Source organism: Chlamydotis macqueenii, chromosome 15, assembly GCF_036417535.1.
Source record: "Chlamydotis macqueenii isolate bChlMac1 chromosome 15, bChlMac1.mat, whole genome shotgun sequence".
NCBI lineage: Eukaryota > Metazoa > Chordata > Aves > Otidiformes > Otididae > Chlamydotis > Chlamydotis macqueenii.
Window position 1 is genome coordinate 1,642,762 of NC_141570.1, and position 22,106 is coordinate 1,664,867.

The 22,106-nt window shown below is 61.1% G+C and overlaps 1 protein-coding gene across 1 annotated transcript in view; it reads right to left on the reverse strand.

Moving 5' to 3' along the window:
* NHERF2 (NHERF family PDZ scaffold protein 2) overlaps nt 1–22,106 on the reverse strand; it is a 36,544-nt gene that overhangs the window by 13,340 nt on the left and 1,098 nt on the right. Inside the window, exon 2 of the mRNA XM_086759307.1 lies at nt 18,438–18,695. Within this exon, the coding sequence (XP_086615433.1) occupies nt 18,438–18,695 (258 nt within the window). The remainder of the gene's footprint in view (nt 1–18,437; nt 18,696–22,106) is intronic.

A 22,106-nucleotide genomic window follows, 5' to 3' on the forward strand; every position in this document is an offset into this window, starting at 1 on the left:
TACACCCAAATAATCCCAGCCAGAAATACCTGCTTCGTGCTGCAGAGAGCACGTGTCCCCGTGCCGCGAGCCGTGGCCGCGGCTGCGGACACCCCTCCAGCACCCACTGCCTGCCGCGGGCTTTAATGCAACGGGACGAGACCCGGGGATGGGTGGGCGCATGCCGACCGCGCTCTCCGACAGCGAGCAATGAGACCGGTCCCAGAGTCCTGGGGTAAAAAGCACGGGGAATTTTGGCCGTGGCTGCAATGCCCAGCCCAGGTGGATCAGGACTCAGGACCAGCTTCACCAGCGCAATCCCAGCACCCGGGAAGAAACGGGGATGCGAAATGAGCAGCGCTCGCTGGATACTGGGTCAGAGCTGCCCGCGATGCCACCGCAGCAGGGACACGTCGGCCACCCAGACCCCTCAGGGCCAGAGCATCAAATTTCTCAAAAAGCACCTAAAAATGAGAGCCACCATCGGCAGCCCCCATCGCGGGCATCGGGGCTCGCGCGGCCCAGCCGCAAACCGTGCCTGAACGCTGACGGATCAACGTGGCAACGCAGCTCTGCATACAAAAAAGCAGGGAGGGAGCTGCGAGAGAAGCCGTACCGACCGCTCGGGCGCCCACGCTGCCGCTGAGGGACGCTACCAGGAGAAGGTTTGGGGGAAAAGAGACCCAGAGGCCTGGGAGACGCTCTTGGTATTGACACCTTGGTGCACAGATAGGTTCTTAAAAGCGAAAAAAAAAAAATCAGTGTGGCATCTAAATCACCAGTGCAAAACCCACCGACGGATAAAACCCAGCTGCGCTCCCGTCCTCTCCCGCGGCGGATCCAGCGCGCCTGTGTTTTTCCCATGGCCCCGGAGCGGTTAGTTCACCCTGTCCGCAAACATTTCCAGCTTGCCTTGGAGTTCTTCAAAACCTGAAGAAAACAGGAAATGATTCAACCCGGCCCAAGAGGGTCGGATCCACGCGACCTTAAAGGACACACGGGGCTGCGCTCAGCTAGGAAGCGGGGGCACGTCTCGCAAGCCGCGGGGAACGCGTCTGAGATCATCTCTTTGGGGTTAGGAACTATTTTTTTAAGCCATTTTCCTCTTGCTCCATTTTTATGGGGTCAGCAGTACGAAAGCACCAGGAAATCACCCCCGAATGCCACAGCACGGCTGCTGTCCCGGCGCGGGGATCCCCGCGGCTCGGCAGGCGGCTGCGGGGGGACGCGCCGGCAGGACCAGTCCCTCCGCCTCCGGGGGATCCCCCGGGATGGCCGGTGAAATCAAATCACTCAATAAATAAACCGCGCAGGGGAAAGCGTCGTCTGCGGGATCCCTTTGGCTGCGAGGTGCCGTGTCCTACGCAGGCTTGCTCTGCTCTCACCGCTAAATCTTGAATTCGAGGTCCTTAACCAAAATGAATGCAAGACCTTTGGGTTTTTTTTTTAAAAAAAAAAAAAAAAAAAAAAAAAATACCAACTCAGCATCTGCTCTGAGCAGAAATCCTCAGGCAGAACTGCTTATCCTCCCGCAGAGATGATCCGGGGCTTTCGCTGGGCTCTTAAACCTCCCCACTAACGCAATCCTCAGCCGCTGGAAAAAAAAGGTCTTGGACCACAACCCCGCAAAGCCCCTCTCTGGGATTAAGCAAACGCCGACGCTCCCCTCGCTTCACCCGGGGCCGAGCACACGCTCCAGCCCTTTGCACTTACGTGCGCTGCCGACACGGAGCTGCCGCAGCTCTTGCCAGCTCCATTATTTATTTTTCTTTCCAACGGGTGCCAACGTCTCCCTGGTTGTGTTCTGGGAAGATATCCCCTAAGCTCCCGGGGAGGGGATTTTGCCTTTGTGAAACCCAAGCCCTGCGACGCAGCGTTCCCCGGAGCGCTGGCTGTTATCTGGGCTCCCCGGAAACCCACCGACGCTCACCCCCGCAGAAACGCCGCGGGATTGCTCGGGAGGAGGCCTCGCCGCCCCTTCGCACGCAGGGAACATAAAAGCCAGTTTGGGTAAATGAGATTCACACGTATACGCAAAAGCAACCAAAGTTACCTGTCTTTTTTGTCTATTTGCATGCAAAAGAAATTGCACACACAAAAAAAAAACCTGCAAGAAAAAGCAATTTTTTTGTACTAGGTATCCAAATGCCACCAGTGGCCACTAATTTCATGAAATGGCTTAAGAATCAACGGCACAGCCTGGCCCCTCCACCTCCACGCGCGGCCCCGTGCCCACCCGCAGGTACGCGCGCGTCCGCGCACGCAAACGCTGCTTGGCGATGAGCCGCACTGCCGCCGGAGCTGCCCCTGCGGGCAAATCCTCGGCTTTCTAGAAGGAAAAAGGCTTCGGAAACGCTGTCCGAGCCGGTCCATTTAAAAATGCACAAACAAGACGTTAAATAACAATGAAAGGCTTTCAATTTAAAAAAAAAAACCCAACCCTGGCTGGGTGTTGCCAGCTCTCGCAATCTCATTGCAACTCTTGTAGCGTCTGATTTTTTTTCCATTACGGTTTCCAGTGCTGCTGTTGGGAGCGAGGGACCCCCAGGGACACCCCCCATCTCAGCGGGGACGCCCAGGGCCACCCCACATCTCACCAAGGACACCCCTTGGCTCACCAGGGACCCCCAGGGCCACCCCCCATCTCACTGGGGACCTCAAAAAGTCCCTCCCTGGTTCCAGTGCCCAAACACCAGCCCCAGCCCAACACCGCGAGGCCATCGTTGTCAGACACGTTCGCCACCCCACTGACCCGGCCCCCAAGCTCCGACTCTGGGGACGGGGCTGCCCCCGTACTCCCCCACCGAATCCATACCAACCCCTCGCCTGCAGCCTGCCTTTGAGCAGGGCTGGGGAGGAAAAGGGCTTTCAGCTCACGCTTTCCAGCGCGACGCAAACTCACCACCGGCTCGGTGAGCTCCTGCCCAGCCCCGGATGACCCAGCCAGAACGGCCGTGGGTCCCACCCTGCCCGGGATGCTCGAAGCCGGCAGTGGCTGACCGCGGCTGCACGGGGTTCCAGGACCCTCACCATCCCCTCAGCCCCCCGCGATGGGCTAAAACACCTTGAAAGGTCATGCTTCAGGGGGTTATTCCAGGAATCAAACACCGGTGCCAGCAGGGACACCCAGCTCTCCCAGGACTGAGCACAAACGCACACGGAGCTAGTCTAGCGGCCGAGGCCGGTGGGTACCATCAGCGCGCTGCGGGACGGCGCGGCTCCTGCAGACCAACACGTCGAAGCCATGATGCTGCCGTGCACCTCAGCAAGGAGGTTCGCCCCTGAACCCCTCCGAGGCCGAAGGGATGCTCTCAGCACAGCTGGGAAATGCACAGCGTCCCACAGCAGTGCCGCGATGGGAGCAGGAGCTCCGGCCCCGCTCGGCGTCCCTGGCACGGGGATTTGCTCAAATTGAGCTGGGCTCATCTGCCACAGCGTGACGGCCACCTCGGCTCCGTCACTGTGCGTCATCACCGGAGATCAGGGCTCACCACCTAATCGGCTCAATCCTGCCTGGGACCACCTCGCCCGCAGCGCCCCGCACCCCCCGGCGCTTTTGGGGCCGCTCCCGCACCAGCTCCATCTCTCCACGGCCCAGCTCGCTGGCCTTTGCCATTTCCTGGGGGCAACCAAACGGCTATCACCGCTGCTCGGAATCGCAGCGCCTGGACGCGCTCCAGGCTCCGGATCACCCCGCGACACACCGAGCCTTTCCGTCTCTGCTCGGCTGAGATGGAGAAAACACAGGCAGGAGCATTCCTGCCTCATTTACATTGTTAACATATTTTCTTTTAAGTTAGCTCCCGTGGCGTTTCCTCTCCCTCCGCATGTGGTTTCGGTCAGAAAATGGCTCCTTTGCTTGCCTGCAAAGAAAACCTCCACCGGCAGAGCCCGCCGGGGCTGGGGGACACTGGGCTCCCATCCTGCTTTGCAGCCACCTCGGGACACCGGGATGTCCCGAGGGGACACGGGACACCGCTCAGGGCCTCCGTGTCCATCCCCGCTGCCGCACCTCCAGCCAGGACCGCTCCATCCCCTGTGCTTTGGCTTCTCTGCAGGCGGCGAGCGCCGAGGGATGCTGGGGAGGGACGCCGGGCTGCCTTTGGGGGTTGCAGAGGCGAAAGGCAGCTCCTCAGCGCGGGATCCTGACCAAAACCCAAGCACCAGCAGCGAGGGGCGATGCTGGGAGCCGGACAGGAGCGGAGCAGGGGGAGAAAGCCGCGCAGGAAAGCGGCCGCAGCGCCTCCAGAACAAGGGGCCCATTTACACCCGGCCCTGCCACGGGCACCCTCCCTTGGCTGTAACGGTTACGCCGGGAGCTGAGCTGAGCCTCGGGCGAGCTTTAATTGCCGCTATTATTCCTATGATTCTGTTGGAAGCTCAAAGGCTGCTGCCTGCGCTGGGATTTAGGGATGCACTTAACTTTAAGCAGACGCTTATTGCCCTGATCTGGGAAGGGGAGGGGGTGCCGCACTTCCCCCCTGTGAAAACCTCCTGCCTTTCACGCTCCGAAGACGAGGAAAGCAGGGAGAAGCGAGGAGAAGCGGGAGCCCTCGCCATGGCTGCCGGCACTGCCCGCAGCCCTGCCCGCCATGAGAATGGGAGAGGCTCTGGGCTCGTGCCACAGCCGGGATTAACTGCCTCCGTCCAGTGCCGTGCCAGGGATCCGCCGCCTGCGAGAGCGGGGCTGGATTTCGTTCCCCTTCCCCCAGGAATGACTCAAGTTTTCCCATTAAAGCAGCACCAGAAAGGGGACTATTGTAGCCCTGCGTCCCCCGGGGCTGGGGGGACCTTGGTGACACTTCGCGGGGGGACACGGGGCTGACTGCTGATGGCAAATGTCAAAGGAGCCTGGAAACCCAGCCAGAAAGCGGGACCGGCCGGCAGCGCTGCGAGGGGGGAGGCAGAGCACCCCCAGGGCTGCGCGGGGGGCAAGGAGACGGCTGCTCTCCCACCACCCAGCGCTGGGAAAATCAGAGCGAGGATGCTCCCGGGGCTTCCCAACGCCCCGGATGGTCCTCAGCTCCACGCCACGATGCTGCGGCCCCCCACACGCTGCTGGGAAGGGCTCGGGGGCTCCCTCCCTCCCTCCCTCCCCGGCCGCACACGTTTCCCCCAGCTCCATTCCCCGGCTCGCAGTCAGCCAGCGCCGCGTCGGCTCAAACTCCAGATGTTGGTGAAACGCTATAAATAAAAGAGGGGGGAAGGGGAGAGGCGCTGGTGGGACGCCAGGCCCACCGAAACACAAGCAGATGTTCCCCTTCCTCGCAGAGCTGCGCCGCGGTCCCACCAACAGCCCAGCACGGGACGAGGCACCCGGGCGCAGCCAGATTTGGGGAGAAAGGTGGCGGGTCCAGCACCCAGAGGTGCCCCGGCTGGTGAGACCCCCCCCCCCCAGCACCTGCAGAAGGGGGGCAATTTAGAAATTTTCCACCAGCCAGGCCAGGAATAAATCCTTGGACAGGACCAACTTGGTAAATAACCTGCTTCCATTTTTATACAGCCACAACTCTAATTACCGCCTGCCCCGTTAGCTGAGGAGGTGTTTTGGCTCCAACACCAGCCGTCAAAAGAGAAAAACCTCACTTCGTTCTCCCCATACAGACCCGACAGCCTGCTGACACTCGCGGCCTCACAGCATCTCCCGGGCAGCGGCGGCCGCCTCCACATCGCAACAGCCGGGAGAAAGTTCTGGGTGCTCCCCGGGGATGAGCGGACACTGCGGCAGCTCCAGTCCCTGCCCCGAGGGGAAAGGAGAGGCTCAAACACGGCTCAGCTGCCACAAAACAGTTTTTGTCAGAGGCTGTAATCACCCCGAAACGAGCTGAGTTATCTTAAGTATGACCAGGAGGAGAGGAGGGGTGCTGCAGGCTCCTGACAGCCGGCGCGAACCGTGCCACGGTGCCACCATCCCTCGCCCCGGTGTCAAAGCTTCGCGTCACCACCGCCCCAAACCCGCAGGCACCTCACCCGCCCGCGTGGGCTGCCAGCCCCGGACACCAGGTCTGGCCTTTGGCAGCTTGATAAAACTGCTGCCATTATGCAAATTGCTCCAATTATTTAAATTGCTCCAGCTGGGTTTGAGTGATAGAAGCATTAAAAAAAATAAAATCTTTTTTTTTTTTTAAAGGGCCAAAGACATGGCGGTGTGTGCTGTTGTCCCCAAAGGCTGCAGCACTGCTGCCCCAGCATCCTCACGCCAGCGTGAGGGGCTCTCTGCGCGGGGGCCGCAGCGGCATGCACACACGCCCAGCGCCCTTTGGACGCATCCCGCCGCTTTCTCTGCCGACGCGCGGCACAAAGGCAGCGAGCGAGGACGGCAGGCGAGCTCGCAGACGGCACAGCCGTTCCAATTAGCGGTGGAAAGCGTCCAGCCGTGGGTACTCAGCAGGACCCGCAGCCAAGCCGCAGCTGATATGGGAATTTGGATATTTTTGGTGGGTGAGTCTCAAGCCCTGCTGCGGCGGACGGCAGCACCGCGCCGGCCGGGGTGGTGCCGGGTCTCCACTCTGCCCTCGGTCACAGGCTGACAGCAGCCCCTGTGAGGAGGAGGATTGGCCGTGTGATGGAAATCCTGCACCCGCGGGATGGCTCCTTCCAGCCGCAGAGGGGAAGGATGATGCCCGCAGACTGCCAATGGCGGGTACGGAGCCCGGCAGTCCCCAGGGCCGCCCACCCTGAGCCCCGCAGCCGTTTCAGACACAGCAGAGGGGACAGCGTGCCTCCTCACCGGTGACCCGCAGCCCCCAGCAGCCCTTTCCACGGCAACGCAAAAGCAATCAGAAAAAAATTAACGAGGTCCTTCGCTGTCCCCTGGCACTGCAGGATCGGCACAAAGAAAGGGTGTCCAGTCTACCCCGAGCCCCTGCACCCCAACCCGGTCCCTTCCAGGGTGCAAACCCCCCAGTGAAAGAGCGGGGCAGCCGTGCCAGCACCCTGCCCCAGAGCTGGACCTCGGCCACAGCCCCAGGCACGACAAAAAGTTATTATCCCGAGAAACTGCCGGGTAGGAGCAAACAAGAGGAGGAAGGATGTGAAGGGTGGGGAGGACGCCTGATCTCCCGCCCGCGGTGACAGCGCGTGCCAGGCTGGGCTGCCCCCCCGGGACGGCACAGCTCCCACCCGCCCCGGGCACCCCGCAGCGGAGCAGGGCGACGGGAAAAATCATTTTGCTTACGGCCTCCCATCAGTGTGTCACCTTTAAAAAATCTGCTGCCAAAGAAATAAGAGCTTGACCTTAGCCGCTGATCCCCTGGGCAAGGGGGTAAGCCTGGATTTGCCCCTCTCCGAAATCTCCGGCAACGGCATTATGGAAATCCCTGAGCACAAAGGAGCCTCTGAGGAGCGGGGCTGCGGCCGGGGCCGTGTCCTGGCGAGGATCATTCGTCCCCGGCGGGGACAGCCCTAGGCCAGGGTCCCCGATGGGCACAGCTGGCTGCCGCACAGACGCCAGCCCGGTCTGGCTCCGTGGGGTCCATCTGATCCCCCCAGCAGCGACGCCTCCAGCCAAGCTGTCCCTGCCATTCCTCAGCAATCCCACAGCTGGGGAATTTCTCAGCCACAGCTTTTTTTTTTTTTTTTTTTTCCACCCGTTTGCTGGCGTTCGAGCAGACTCAGAGCGAAGGCACCCACGCTCTCCCCCGGGCAGGGCTGGAGCCAGGAACAGCAGCACAGGCTTGGCTGGGAGCAGGGAGCAGCTGGCCCGGCCCAGGGAGAGACAGGGAAGGAGGGAGGATGGAGGAGACCGAAACCGCCACGTGCATGTGTTTTCGTTAAGAGAGACGACTTTTCCAGCACGATCTGCCAAGGGAACGCGCAGCCAGGATGCCGGCAATCTCCCCTGCTCCGGAGGGATCGGCTCTGGGATGGTGCAGGCCCTGGCAGACTGGGATTTGTCCAAGAGGAGAAACAGGAAATCTCCATTCTGGATCTCACCAGATCTAGTGGGATCTGTTTCCCAGTGGGAAGGAAGGAAAGGAGGCAAGGAGCACGGGTCGCTCTGTGCAGACCTCGAACCACAGCTCGAGCGGCTGGAACACGGGGAAAAGTCCTTCCCACGCTCGCCACGAACCCCCCAGGGCAAGGGGAGGGATTGCTGCGGGCGATGGGAAGGCAGAGGGAGACACTGGGAACAAGCTTCCCGGATCCCACAGCACCTCCCTCGGCAGGCGCTGTGCCGCAGCGGGGAGCTCGCGGTCCCCAGGGAAGAGATGTGTCCCGCTCCGCAGCACCCCAGGCTGGAGGCACAGCTGCCACCCACAACGGCACATCTCGGTGCCCTCAGCACTGCTCCAAGGGCAGGTGATGGATCCCAAATGGAGCCTCTGGCCCACAGCACACCTTGCACCTCAGCTCACTTGCAGCCGGGGGCTCCGGCCAGAAAACCACAAAACCGCTGACCACACCGTATCGACCCGCCCTTTGGACTCCTCAGCCTCTCCCCAAGGCCAAGCCCTGAGCAACCACCAAATAATTCATCAGTGCTGGCCCCATCCATCATGTTTAGCAACCCCGGGTCATTCGCAGGAATCCAGTCGCACCAGCTTTGCGCTCCCACAGCGGCCAGCTTGGCACCGCCGATGCCGAGGGAAATGCCCCGGAGACCACGGGGGCTCTCATGCAACGTGCCAGGGAGCACCGGGGCCTCGTGCAACGCACCGGGCACCGCGGGGAGCACTGCTCCCTCCCCAGAGACCCCCGTACACCCCGTTACGGTGGGACACCACGGCAGGACCACGTACCAAACACAGCGACCCACAGCCAACAGCACCAACCTGCTCGAACTCACTGAGAGCTTCCCCGAAAGCCTGATTTTTGCGGACAGGGTACAGTCCCCTGCAGGTCACTAAATAACCCACAACCCTGCAGAAAGTCGGCTGTTAGGACAGACATCTAACGTGGGACGGGGAAGCCTGTGTCCTGCACCACGGGCCAGTGAGGACATGGTCTTAGAATCACAGGATGGTTTGGGTTGGAAGGGACCTTCAAAGCCCATCCAGCCCAACCCCCCTGCCAGGAGCAGGGACATCTCCAACCACATCAGGTTGCTCAGAGCCCCGTCCAACCTGGCCTGGAATGTTTCCAGGGATGGGGCATCCACCACCTCTCTGGGCAACCTGGACCAGTGTGCCACTGCCCTCACTGTAAAAAATTTTTTCCTAATATCTGATCTGAATCTACGACCGTGCAAGCCATGGGACTGGTCCTTCAGAGCTGATCTTCTCCCCATCTCCACCACCAAGCCCCAGGTGGGGATGGATGCTGGGCAGGATGAGCTGGGTGCGGCCCCACGGGCGCTTCGGCTCCGCGGATCGTGCCACACGCTCGCCAGCCCCCGTCGCCGCACAGCAGCGTTTCGCCACCCCGGCTGTCCCCAGCACAGGGACGCATCCGCGTCCCCCCAGCCCGGCCCCTGCCCAGGGAAGCGGGGAGAACAGGCGCTGCTCTGTGAGCGCCGGGGAGCACCGGGACCAGGGAAGTTCAATAGTTTACTACCAATATTTGTCTTGGCCGGGCAGCACGGCTCGCTGGAGGAAACGGGGCAGGGGGAGGGCTCCAAACATCCTCCGCATTCCTTGTAACGAAAGTAAAGCCAGCACTGTGGCACCCGCGCTGGGGTTAACCAGATGTGAGGCCTTTTGTATTTCAGAGCCCTGCAATAAAACATCCAGGGGTGCAATTTTCCGTAAAGTAGGAGTGAGGGGCCTCACTCCCGGCCCTCAGCATGACTTGTGAATACCCACTCCTCCCAAAAACCCACAACTCAAAGCTTTTGCACAGAATTTGCGCATGGAGCTGATCCACGGGCAGCACCCAAAGCCTCCGGCTCTGCCCGGGGCTCTCCTAAACGCCCTCCCCACAGCTCAGCCCTCCTTCCACAGCCACCGTTACAGAATGCCGGCACCAGCCCCATCCCGCAACATTGCTGGAAAACACAGGGGTGAAGCGGGACCTGATGCAATCGGGGAGCGTCAGGGCTCGCTCAGCCCGTGCTGCTGTGATGCTCAGCTCAGAAACAACGTTTTAAACCCAGCTCCTTAAAAACGAGACCGTGACAGAAAACAGCCCTTGCTCGCCAAAAGCTGTGAGGAGCTGAGCACCTTCCGAGCCGCGGGGCTGCCGGTTATCTCCGGCCGGGGCAGCCAAACAGCACCGGGGTGCTGGGGCAGATAAAGAGGGTCAGAGGCAGTGCTGCCAAAGCCCCGCGCAGCGGTGGTCCAGGACAATTTAGATTTCCAACGCAGAGCCCCCATGATAACCCCCAGAGCCAGCACCAGGCTCCGGCTGCTCCCGCTGATAAAGCCCGGGCGATGGCGAGCGCACAGTGTGGGACACGCTCCGAGCACGCTGCGGGACATGCTCTGAGCACGCTGCGAGCCGTGCCCGCGGGAAGGGCTGGAGAGGACCAGAAAGCCGCAGGGAAATCGGCCATCCCAGGAACGGCCCCGGTACAGCGCTTGTAAAACCAAAAGATGGGTCCCAGGCGCCTGGCAAAACTCAGCCGCCACCTCAAGAAGCGGCACGAGGCGGTTTTTATCCCGACATTCCTCTCCAGGCGGGGTGTCCCACGTACCCCATCCCCAGGAAGGACTTGGCCCCACAATGTCGGAGGGAGCCCTGCGCTCATTGACAGCTGCCAGACAAGAGTAGGGAACTCTTCCAGGCAAAGCAGACTATTCACCCTGCTTAGAACTAATTAGGGCTTGTCTTAATTAAATCCTGCTAACCATGAACAACTGCAGGGCCAGAATTAACTGATTTGCCTGGGATGGCCTTTGGCCGCTCACGAGGGACTGCCAGCCCGCTGTGAACGAGCCGGCCCCGCGTCAGCCACAGTGGCTACAGGTACAGCAAGGCGGGAGCTGTTGGGATTTGGGAAGAGCCGCCGGAGACCTGCCCCACGGCAGAGCATCCCAGTCCAGCCGGGTGACACGGCCCCGACCGGAGGGCTGTGGGAAGAGCTGCCCACCAAGGCAGGAGCAGAGGGATTAGCCCTCCCGCCGCTTTCTGTGCCGCTCGTTTCTGTAACGGGATTAGTCGCTGTAAGTCCGTAAGAGGGTTTGATCACACCACGGCACGGGGCGAGCAGCGGGGCTCCGGCCGGGTCCACGCAGGCGGCGAGCATCGCTTAACCGCGCTTGCGGCAGACAGCGATGGAGGGGCCCGGGGCCGCATCCGGACACCACCTCACTGCTGCTCCCTGCCCTGCTCCTTTCTGGAGCATCCCCGGCTGTGGAGCAGACCAGGGGACAGCTCAGCGCCGGCGCTGGAGACCCCAGCGAAGGAAAAACCCACTGCCCATCACTGGCCAGGCAGTCAGAGCCCGAGATGCCCACAAAGCAGCCCCATGCACCGGTACCTACAGACGATAGTCTTTCTTACCTTCCCCTTGCTCATAAAACTACTTTTCCTGTTGGCTTTCATGGAATCCCAGCTAACAGACACCTACCACCAGCTTCTCGTCCCTGCTAACCAACTCTCGCAGGGCTTCAGTGGGAACAGAGACACTCAGCCCACAAAACCCAGCACCAAGTCTGGTGATGGTTTAAACGCACACAGCAGTGGATCCAGAACACTCAGGAGCGCAGGCAAAAGCCATAATGAAATTAAATTACGATATGGATCTTGCCAGAAGTAATTATGTCGACAACTTGGGTTTCAATTCCTTATTTATGGAAACCTGTGGATCTGGAGAAACCCTCTGCTGATTAAGAGTTTAATTTTCTCTCTCTCATAGCCCAAACTGGAGTCTCCCAAGAGCACTGCCTGTAAAATCTCTGTACTTGGAGATGCAGGCGAGGACTGGGAGCCGAACACGGCTCGATTCAGAGTTCAGGTTATGCACCAAGTTCTCCTACAGCGCAGGGTAACTCGCTCCACCTCGCAGCTCCCATCTCCCCAACCGAAGGGCGCAGATGGAACGCAGCGGCGATGCCACGGCTGTCACATCGCACTCACGTGCTGGTAGGGCTGCCACCAGTACGGGGATGCTGCCTTCTGGACCGAAAGCAGCTCTTTAAAACCTCATTTGGAAGCCGGGTGTGCCGGGCTGGCCGCCCCAGCCCTCTCCGGGTCGGGAATCCACACCATAAGTCAGCGCACGCACAGCAGCACCCATTGCTCCATGTGTTTCACCGCCCACGAGCAATGCCGTAACGCCACCACCTTCTCCCTGGGTGGGAGCAGCCCCCCGCCCGGGCAGGAGGAGGTGGGATCCACCCAGACCCACAGCATCACCAGCTCCGGGGCCAAACGCCCGGAGGGGTTTTATCCAGCCACGCCGCACAGCGGCGCCAGGGACGGTCCTGGATAAAGAGCTGGAAAGGTGTGGCGTGCCCCATCCTCAACAACTAATTTAGGTCTTTGGAATAAATAGAGAATGAGGAAAAAGAACCCAAGACTGTTTTCAGGTTTCCTCCACCACAACAGGACCCTGAGCCCAGCCAGCCCAGAGAAACTCCAAGTGATGGAGCAAAGTCACGGCAGAGGCTCTGTGCAGCTGCCAGGGCACACGCAGAAGGCCCTGCTTCTGCCAGAAGATTTTTTAATTTATTTGAAACCATTTAATATTTTCACTATTGAACAGAACCATTAAACAGCTGGCAGGGAGCCCACTCAAGCAGGGCCGTTATTAAAGCAAGCTGCTCACGCATCCCTGCGAGCTGAGGGGGCCGGGACCAGCTGCGCCAGAGCAAGCTGCGTTTTGACCGGCTCCCATTCCATATCAGTGTTCAAATCACCTTTGAGGGAAAGCTTTTGATTACTCAAGGATGCAGAAGGGAACGTCACCAGCTGGACCACACGCGGCATCTCTGGGTGCCAGCAGCATCACCGCTCCGCAGCCAGGCGAGGGGCCAGGATGCGAACAGCCCCTGTCCCAGGGAGGTGGCAGGTCCCAGGGGTGACCCCACTGCCCCCTCACAGTGCCAAGTGTCCCTTGGGAGCACGTGGCCCCGGGAACAAAGGCTCCTGGCAGGGTGCAGCTCCTCCCGATGCTAATCTGCCTCCTGCCTCCCGCTCCCTTCCACTCACTTCGTGTTTCACTAAAAATATCGCGGCAGAGGAAGTTTCTGCCGCGGGGTGGATGCTCTCCTCCCCGGGAGGGGCTTCCTGCGCTGCCCCAGCACAAAAATAACCCCCCAGCCGAGCTCCTCCGCGGGACCTGCTGCCCACACCGAGCCCGGCGGACACCCACTCAGCCCCCTGCCTCTGTCCCCACAGCCCACCCACAGCTCCTCCGCATTTTGGGTGACGGGACACAGCCACAGGAAAGGAAGCATTTTGCATCCAAACTCCCTTCCCGCAGCACTGGGAGGATGCGAGTGTGTGGGACCTGGGGGTCGGGAGCTAGGGCTGACCCTGCCATGCTCCAGCACGGAACACCACGCTGTTTTCTTCACCTTCCAACACCCCGGGTAAGAGTTCCATCTCGGATCGGGATTGCATCCGGCAGGTCTGGGCTCGGATCCCTGCCAGCACCTCCTCCGAGTGCTGCGGCAATACCCAGCGCACGCCGCTCCCCGCGGGCTCCGCACAACCCGGGCCGAGCCTCCAGCAAACCCCGCTGCAGACAGCAGTGCTGATACCCAAACCGATACCAAACCCCACCAAACCCAAGTCAGAAGTTAACAGACTGCCGAAGTGCAAGAGGATGGGACTGGGTGGGGCCAGCCCCAGTGTGGGACTATGGGATGCAGAGCCCCCAGCCAGCCACCCCTTGAGCGGCGCAGACCCCCCTGCTCCCCATCACCTCTGCACCGTGAGGGGCTGAGCTCAACCAGCTCCCGAAACACCCCAACGCTCACGCAAATGGGGGCTCTGCAAAAACAGGTCTGGTCCTGCTCCCTCTAACCAAGCGCCAAGTCACCGGGCTGTCAGAGGGACCAACGGTCCGAAAAACCAGGAATTTTTATCCATGAGGCTATTCCTGCCTGCACGGGAAAGGAGCTCCCAGGAAAGCAGAACACTCCATGCTCCTCTGAGCAAAGCCCAAAGTGCAGCATCACCGCACCGTCAGGCGAGGGGAAAGCGTCCCACCGCCATCCCTGGAGAGGGCTCCTCCGGCTGCCACGTGCCCCAGTCTCCGTCCCCAAGACGCTGCAAGCTGGAGCTGCTCCAGCGCCCACCCGCACCCACAGTGCCGACTCTGCCCAGCCCCGCGACACACGATGCCGGCCACGCCGCCATCAATAATGCAGCGGGGTCAGCGCTGGAACAGGGCCGCCGGCTTCCCCGCAGCTCCGCCGCACGCCAGCCCACCTGCTGCCTCTGGGACTGGATTGAAGCGCTAATCCCAAAAGCAAACCCGGCTTTGCTGCGGCTCCTCAGCAAAGCTCCCGCAGTAACCGGACCCCTCGCCACCCCCGTGTAGCCCAGCGCCCGCTGCGATCCTGCCCTTCACAGGGAGGCAGGAGGTCTCTGTGCCCACTGTCCTGCTTCCCAGCTCCCTGCAGGCATCTTCCCTTCCTCTTCCTCAGCAGGGACGTGGGAAGCCGCGCTCCCACCCCGCGCCCTCAGCCAGGCGCAGCGGGGCAGCAACCGGAGCTCCCAGCAGCGCTGGTGCAGCTCCGCGGTGCGGGTGCAGCAATGGCTTTGCAAAGTGTTTTTTTTTAAGCACAGGAGTGCAGAGCACACAGTGATGCATCCCTGGAGCACGCACACGGCTTCGTTTTGGCATCACCGTTTCAGCCCCGCGGCACCCTCAAAAACATCTGCTGTGGGAAGGGCAGGGAATGCTGCAGGGACACGGGCACAGCTCCGCGGGCTCCGTCCTGGAGGGTTTCCCCAAACCTCTGCCTGCACAGCGGGAACCTCACGCAGGCTGCAGCGGGAGAAGTGGTGCTGTCCCCCCGCCATCGCCCTCACCCACAGGTCCGAGCCTGCCGCCGGGGCCCAGGGAGCGCAGGATGCTGCAGGGAAGCGCTTTAATTTAAACCACGCACTTATTCTAGAATTTTTTTTTAATCGCTTAATTACTGCAGACATTTCTGCTCATGTTAGGTTTTACTACATCTTTGTGGTTATTCTACAAGCCCTAAATTTTGGGCCTCAACTGACTTGGCAAATTTCTCCAAAAACATCTGTCCCGAGTTACTCCCCTTCCAGCGCTCCAGCAAAAAGCTGGCGGCTGAAGATGTTGCAACGCGGAGTTTTATCTGCCACAGGAAAAAGTTCTTATTCCTGACCCAAACAGAAGTGTAAATATTTACTGCCTCGATGTCAGCGCCGGCCCCGCACCTGCGGGTCCTGACAGGCGCTGGTCCATCCTCCTCCAGAAAACGGCACGGCTGTCTCCAGGCGCGGCAGCTCCTCGAGTGCGGGCCGGGGGTGCGCAGGAGGCTCAGCGCCCGCTCGCTGTCACAGCAAAGGCATGGCCAAAGCCCCCCACGTCAGCAGAGGGACACCCACTCTCCTCCTGCCCCAGGCTCTCACCAGCAGCAACGCTAAGGTGACACCATCCCTTCCTGAGTAGAGGCTAATTAACCACCAGCTGCTAATTCCCCTCCATTAGGGCTCCCAGACCCAACAGGCTGCTTGAATCCAGCAGCGACAAGACAAGGGTTTGTTTCACAAGAGATAAACACCGGGTGTAAAGGTCCCTTTGCACACCCACCCCCCGCAGTTGTGCTTTGGTGAGACCAGAGCAGCGATGGAGGAGAACGGCATCACCCCGGACGTGTCTCTGTGGCTTTACTGTTTTGTTTCTCCTACAAACACACCTGGAGAAAGCAGTGAGGCACCCAGTCCCAAGGACATCGCTAACATGGTGGCCGTAATGGGGGTCCCAGTACCAGCACAGCCATCCCACTGTGTAGCAGGAGCGGGGACAGGCGAGCTGCAGCCCCGGGCCACGCTGCCTCCGCACCACAAACCCCTCCGGGATGGCCAGCAGCACCGCTCAGCACCAGCCCAGCCCCACGGCACGCCTGCCTTTTACACGCCGTTTGCCCAGGTATTTAATTAACAGCCACCGACGGCTCACACCGCTGTCCCAAAGGCACCTTCGCAATAAAAGTGGCTCAGCACCAAGCACCCGAGGCACCCAGAGCAGCCCCTGTCACGCCGAGAGCCCCATGCCCTCCTCACTGTCTCCCAAACCCCTGGAGACTCGATGCTGGGCAGAGGAGAGCCAGAGCCCCACGGAAAAGCAGAAACCAGCCGGACAGCCATCACAGCGTGTTTGGGACAGGACGCCGGGGATGGCAGCGCGGTGACGGTCACAGCTGCTGGCAGCCAGCCCTGCCGCGCCGACCCCACTCCCGGGGCAGGCAGCCTGATTTTAAATACGTGCTGAATTATTTACAAGCATTACCGCGGTTCCTGGAGCACGAGGTCCCGGACACCGGGTCTCTGCCGAGGGTGCGCGTTGACCTCCCCACCTACGGCAGCTCTCCGCAGCGACACGGCTCTGGAGGGCTGAGCGCTGCAGGAACAAGGGTGCACCATTGCTCCCCTGGCCTCCGGCTGTTTTGGGACCTACCAGGCGGACGACATCACCCAGCCCAAGAGCCTGGGGCAGCTCTTACTGCCTTGAAGTGAGCGGGACTGCAGGGCACAGGCGCAGGACGCAAGTCCTGCTGCTCCGGCCACCCCGAGCTCATAGCAGGGTCACTCAGGGTCCCGGCATGGAGAAGTGACCTTGGCCAGGAAAGCCTGCAGCACCCAGCTCTTCAAAGAGCTGCCGCCCACAGAGGCAGGAGCAAACCGGCCGCTGAGCTGAGCCCCTGCAAACACCCGACACGCTCAGCGCCGCCCACTCCCAACCCCACGCAGCGGGGATCAGCCCCAGCGCCGGTTCCCTCCGTCCAGCTCCGGCACTGCCCAACACCAGCTCCAGCACAGCGAGCACCAAGTGCCCCAGGTGAAGCCCCCAGCCAAGCCCCGCAGCCCCTCCAAGGAAAGTGTGGGCACTTCCCCCCCCCTCGCACCCCAGCCTTGCCCGGCTCTCCCTGTCCCACCCTCTCCTTGGAGGAGCCAAAATCCAAAGGCCGGAAGGGACCGTCCTGTTCCCCTCGCCTGACTTCCCGTCAGCGCACGCTGTTGGATTGCACCCAGCAAACGAAACAGAGACAGGAGAGGAAATCCCCAGCTTGGAAAGCCACCCCCGGCCATGCCCAGCCGCCCCGGGAACGGCTCCTCTCCCACCAGCCACCCCGGGGGGGGACCAGCCCCTCACAGCACCGACCCCCAGGGGAAAGGCACCCATCACCGCATGGCACAGACCTTCAAATCATGCAGTAAGTTAAAAAATACTGCCCTCAACCCTGTCCCTGCCAGCCCCAGAAGAGGTGGGCTCCTCCCAGCACAGCAAAACCTCTGCGAGACGCCAGCAGCTCTGCAGGAAGGACCGAGGCGAGACCCCCTCCTTATCCCCAGAGATGCACGCGCCTCCTGCCTCCTCCCAAGCATCGCCTCTGATCTGCCTGGGGGAGTTTCCTCAGCTCCCACTCCATGGAGGCTCACGAGGACACAAAACTTTCCCAACTTCCCCACCTTCATCCTCCCAGCACCCCCAGAGCCATTTTGGGGCCAGTTTCCAGCCACCACCCCACCTCCGAGGGGGCAGATACACCGCAGCCCCTGCAAGCTCCCAGGGAGGAGGAGGAGGAAGAGGAGTGCGCCCACGGCAGCTCCGCGCTGGAGGAGGCTGCTGAGCACCAGTGCTCCCTGCCCAGCAGCACGGTGGGGACATGGAAGGAAAGGGGACAGACGGCTGCAGAGAGGTGACAGTCACCAGCTCGACCACACGACACCCGCACGGCTCCTGCCACGTTCACGCCCCGAGCAAGGGCAGCGCCGGGGCCGAACCCTGCTATCTGCCGAGCGCAAGCCTGCGCCGTCTCCGCCAGCCCAGCCCCAGCAGCGAGGCGGCCATGGAAACTGGACGTTTTCCACCCCAAATTCTTTCCTTTTTGGAAAGGAGTTTACCAATAAAAGGCACTTACTGCAGAATCGCAGTCCAGACTCAGGCCACTTGAAAAGCAGCTAATTTCCTTCCTATTTCAGCAAAAAGCTGAGAACACACTTGCCCCAGATGTTCCCTCCCTCTTGCAAACAACAGAGCGGAGAGCAGCTCATTCATAAGCTCCAGCTTTGCCGCGTCCCCCTTCCCGCAGGGGCACGAGACCCGGGCTGGGTCTCTAGTCTCCAGGGCTGACAACACCCCCACCAGCCCCCGGCTCTGTCCCAGCCCCCAGCAGCTCCCAGGGCTCACAAGACCCTCCAGGAGCACGGGAGGGGAGAGCACAGCGCAGCCCCCAGCAGCCAACACTGCTTCGGGCAAGAGCGGATGCCAAGGGGCAGCTCACCCACTGCTTTGGGACACAGCAGGGTCCCCAAAGCCGACAGCCACGTACTGAAGGTTTTTCTCTGACGGGAAGCAAACCGTGCTCATATAAGGAGGTGCTCCCAGGGTGGCTGCACCCGCTCCCCGGCTCCGTGCCCAGCTCTGCGCTCACCTTCCTGCTGCTGTGCGAGGAGAAGCTGTGCGAGTGCCGCTGGAGGCTTCCCCCGCTCAGATCCAGCTGCGGCTTCCAGACCTCCCCGTTGTCGCTGCCCACCGACTTGGTGGGCGAGACGCCGGAGTTCAGCAGGATCCCGCTGTGCACCATCTCCTCCGTGCACGTCAGGCGCAAGCTGCACAGGTACTCGTCCGTCTCCTTGTCCACCACGAGCAAGCGGGTCTCCGACTCCACGGCTTTGATGCGCTGCACAACCTGGAAAGGAGAAGGACAGCTGAGCAGAAACCCAGGGACTTCTCGGGGCAGCAGGAGCTGGACTCAAGGACCACCAGCTCCCCCACGCTCTCCAGCAGCTTCGGTCTTGCCGCAGGGTGCAAGTTTGGTCACTTCCAGCCATTGGTGATGGGGCAGAAGGGCGCAGCGCAGCTTTGGGGGACTCCCAGGATGGAGTGCCTGTTGCCCAAGGTGATGATGGTGATGGTCCATTCCACCCCACAGGACAGCTCTGCCCAGCCCACCCGGGACCACCCGCTCTGCTCAGACAGGAGCTTTCAGAGGCTGCTTTGTTGCCCCCCGAGCACCAGAAACCCTGCTGCCTGGTTCTGTCCCTTAGAGGGACAACACAATCTGTCCCACCAAGCAAACCACCTTGCACCCCCTCATTCCCTTGACCTGGGGGGGGGGGGGGTGTCTTTCTTCCCCCATACCCAGGGCAGGGTGGAGTGGGGGGGTACACAGGGAGGCACTGAGCACCCACGCATCGGGTGGCTGCGCTGCCTTTGAGGGTGCTCCCCACCACACCAGCTACCCCATGCTGATCTACAAAAGAAACAGCCCGATCTGTGCGTTCACCCCAGGTCTGTGCTAGGGGCCAGCAGAGATAAGGAAACCCAGCGCCGGGAGCAGGAGATGGACCCGTCCCTGCTGGGATCCAGCTCTGGGCAGCGCTGAATGGGGACCATTGTCCTGCCACTGCCCGGCTCCTTCGCCGGGATCGGTGACTGGCAGAGACTGAAAGGAGCTCACGGTGTCGGCACGGCGTGGAGAGCCAGGAGGAGCCGATGCCGGCTGGGCAGGGGGGTAAATCGCACCAGGCTGGGCTGTGACGGAAACGGGGCAGATCCAGGACACGCACAGGAGCCGGGCACAGGGAAACCGCCTCCGGATTCCCTGCTAGCAGCTGCAGAGCTGGCTCCGCTGGGCCACCTCCTCCCTGCACAGACCTTCCTCCCGAGGAGGAGGAGGGGTGGTATTGCTGGCAATGCCGCTCAGCACCCGTCCCAGCAATGGGGTGGCCCTGAAGATCACAGAGCTGTGACACCCCTCCCCAGGATGCTGGGAAACTCCTGAAGCAGCATCGAGCTTTCTTACAGGGCTCCTGCTCTGATCTGGGTCACGCTGGCCAGACACACTGCACCCGCCAAGGTTATAAGCGACAAACGAGCCCAATGCGCAATTAGCTAGCATTTATTTACTCCCCTGCAAGCTCCACTCAAGGTCAACAGAGCTGCTATCTGCAAATAAAAAAAAAACAACCAACAAGAAATGTACAGCCTGCAGACAAGGCTGCTTGTCCTGAACCAACTCATCTGCTGCGTGCTGCAGTCTGTCTCCATGCGCCACGGTGGGCAGCACGTGCCCAGGGCTCCCGTCCATAATCGGCCTGAAGGGTGCAATTCCACCAAGCCCCAGAAAATCCATCTGCTGCCTTTCAGATCTATTTACGTGCGACATCAGACAGTGGTGCTGACACCAGCAAGGCAGCGCTCGTGCAAGGCCACTTCTCCCGGGAGTGGAGAAGTGATGGCAGGAGATGCAGATGGGCAACACCTGCAGGGAGGAGAAAGAGCGGGTCCCGCACAGCAGCATCCCCCAGACCCTGCAATTCGGGTGCTGTGGGCATTAGGGCAGCACGGTTAATGACTGGCAGGCAGCAGGGTCCTGATGATCACAGCAAAATGCAGAGGGACCACAGAAGCGGTGCCAAGCCACAGCAAGAGCAGCGATGGAGCGAGCATCCCCCCAGCCCCGCAAGTGCCAGGGGCCGAGCGGGTCCAGAGCAGCCCCTCGCCCCCTCCCCCTGAGCGGGGACGAGCAGAAGGGGCTTTCTGTGACAAGCTCCCCCGGCAGCAAGCCGCTCTGTGGACAGAGCAGCGGGGCGGAAGGCAAAGCAGCAGCCAGGCACGCGGCGAGGTCCTGCCCGAGACAGGCAGAGCCTGGCACCCTACCCGTTTCCGAGCCATGGTCGCAGCCTCAAGTCCACAGCTTTTCTGAAGACAACACAGCCCCTCCAGCACCTCAGGACCTTCTCAGCACCGGTCCCAGCTGCGTGATTTCCGCAGCTCCACCCAAAAGACTTTCACCCCTGGTTACACCAGCACCAGCCCTTCCACCCTTGCCAAACAACAGCTGGCCAGGCAGGAGACTCATGGTGCTCCTGGGAACGGCTCAGCGCATCCCTCCCGCTCCAAAAGAGGAGCCTCTGCCCATGCACCACGCTGCCAGCCCCAGCAAGGATCCAGTGGCTTTCCTCACTTTGGGCACAGCACGAGGGCAGGGACCCGCTGCTCTGCCCTGTGCACCCACTGCCCGCCCGGGCGAGGAACCAGGATGCAATTTTGCATCCAAGACATGAAAGGCCATGAGAACACGTTCTGCCTCTGCTCCTTGGGTAAGGCCAGGAAAAAATACAGAGAACAAAGACGCAAATGCCACCAGCTTCAGCTCGAAACACAGTTACACCCAAATAGCAAGGCTTTGTTCGCTGCGGGCTCCGTCCCACCGCAGCTTCAGATGCGCAGGGAGAAGTGTTACTTATTCAAGGTCTGGTACCTCAGCAGCGCTGAGGAGGAGAGGCCACAGCAAACCGGCTGCTCTCACCCACAGGCAGGAGCCAGCGTCTGACCCGCCGCAGCATCGCCCTTCCCACAGCCCATCAGCGCTGGGTGGGTTTTTTAGGGGGGAAGAGGTTCTTGCTGTATTGAGGCAGGAGAAAGGGCGATCCCAGGGGGTGTCCTGGGGCAGGGCCGCTCCTGCTCACACACATTAAAAGCCACCACAGCAGGAACACCACACAGCGGTGAGCTCCACAACACCCCAGATGGGACGCTCCATCCTGTTCACTGCAGGGAGTGAGCGCCAGGGCTCAATCCTGCCTCCGCCAGCAGAAAATGGAAGACAAAAATTTCTCCATTTCACTTGACCTCACATGCTTAAAAAACACAGCTGGCTGCATCCGCTCCGCTATGGCCCATCCCCAGCAGCCCAGTTTCAGCAGGGAATTCTGACAGCTTCCAACACGATGCGGCTCCTTACAGGAGCGCAGCCCTCCTTTCTGCCCAGCCAGGTCAGAGATGCGAATCCTCCTTCCAGGGTTTTGAAATCAGGTTCAAGACAAACATTCACCTCCACGCAGCTGGCTCAGATCACCAAATCGGGCTCAGTTGCCATGCAAACCCACGAGAGGAGCCCACAGGGCTTCACGGGAGCCACCTGGAAGGCTCTGCTTCACCACAGCACCATCCACACCAGCCTGGGAACCCGCACCCCCCCCAAAACACCACGGGGTCTGCAAGCTGCACGGGGCGCAGCCCTGCCCTGCCCCGATAAAGCGCTGGCAGCGGGGCCAGCCGTATGTTTTAAGTTACTAAAGCACCGAACCCCGCA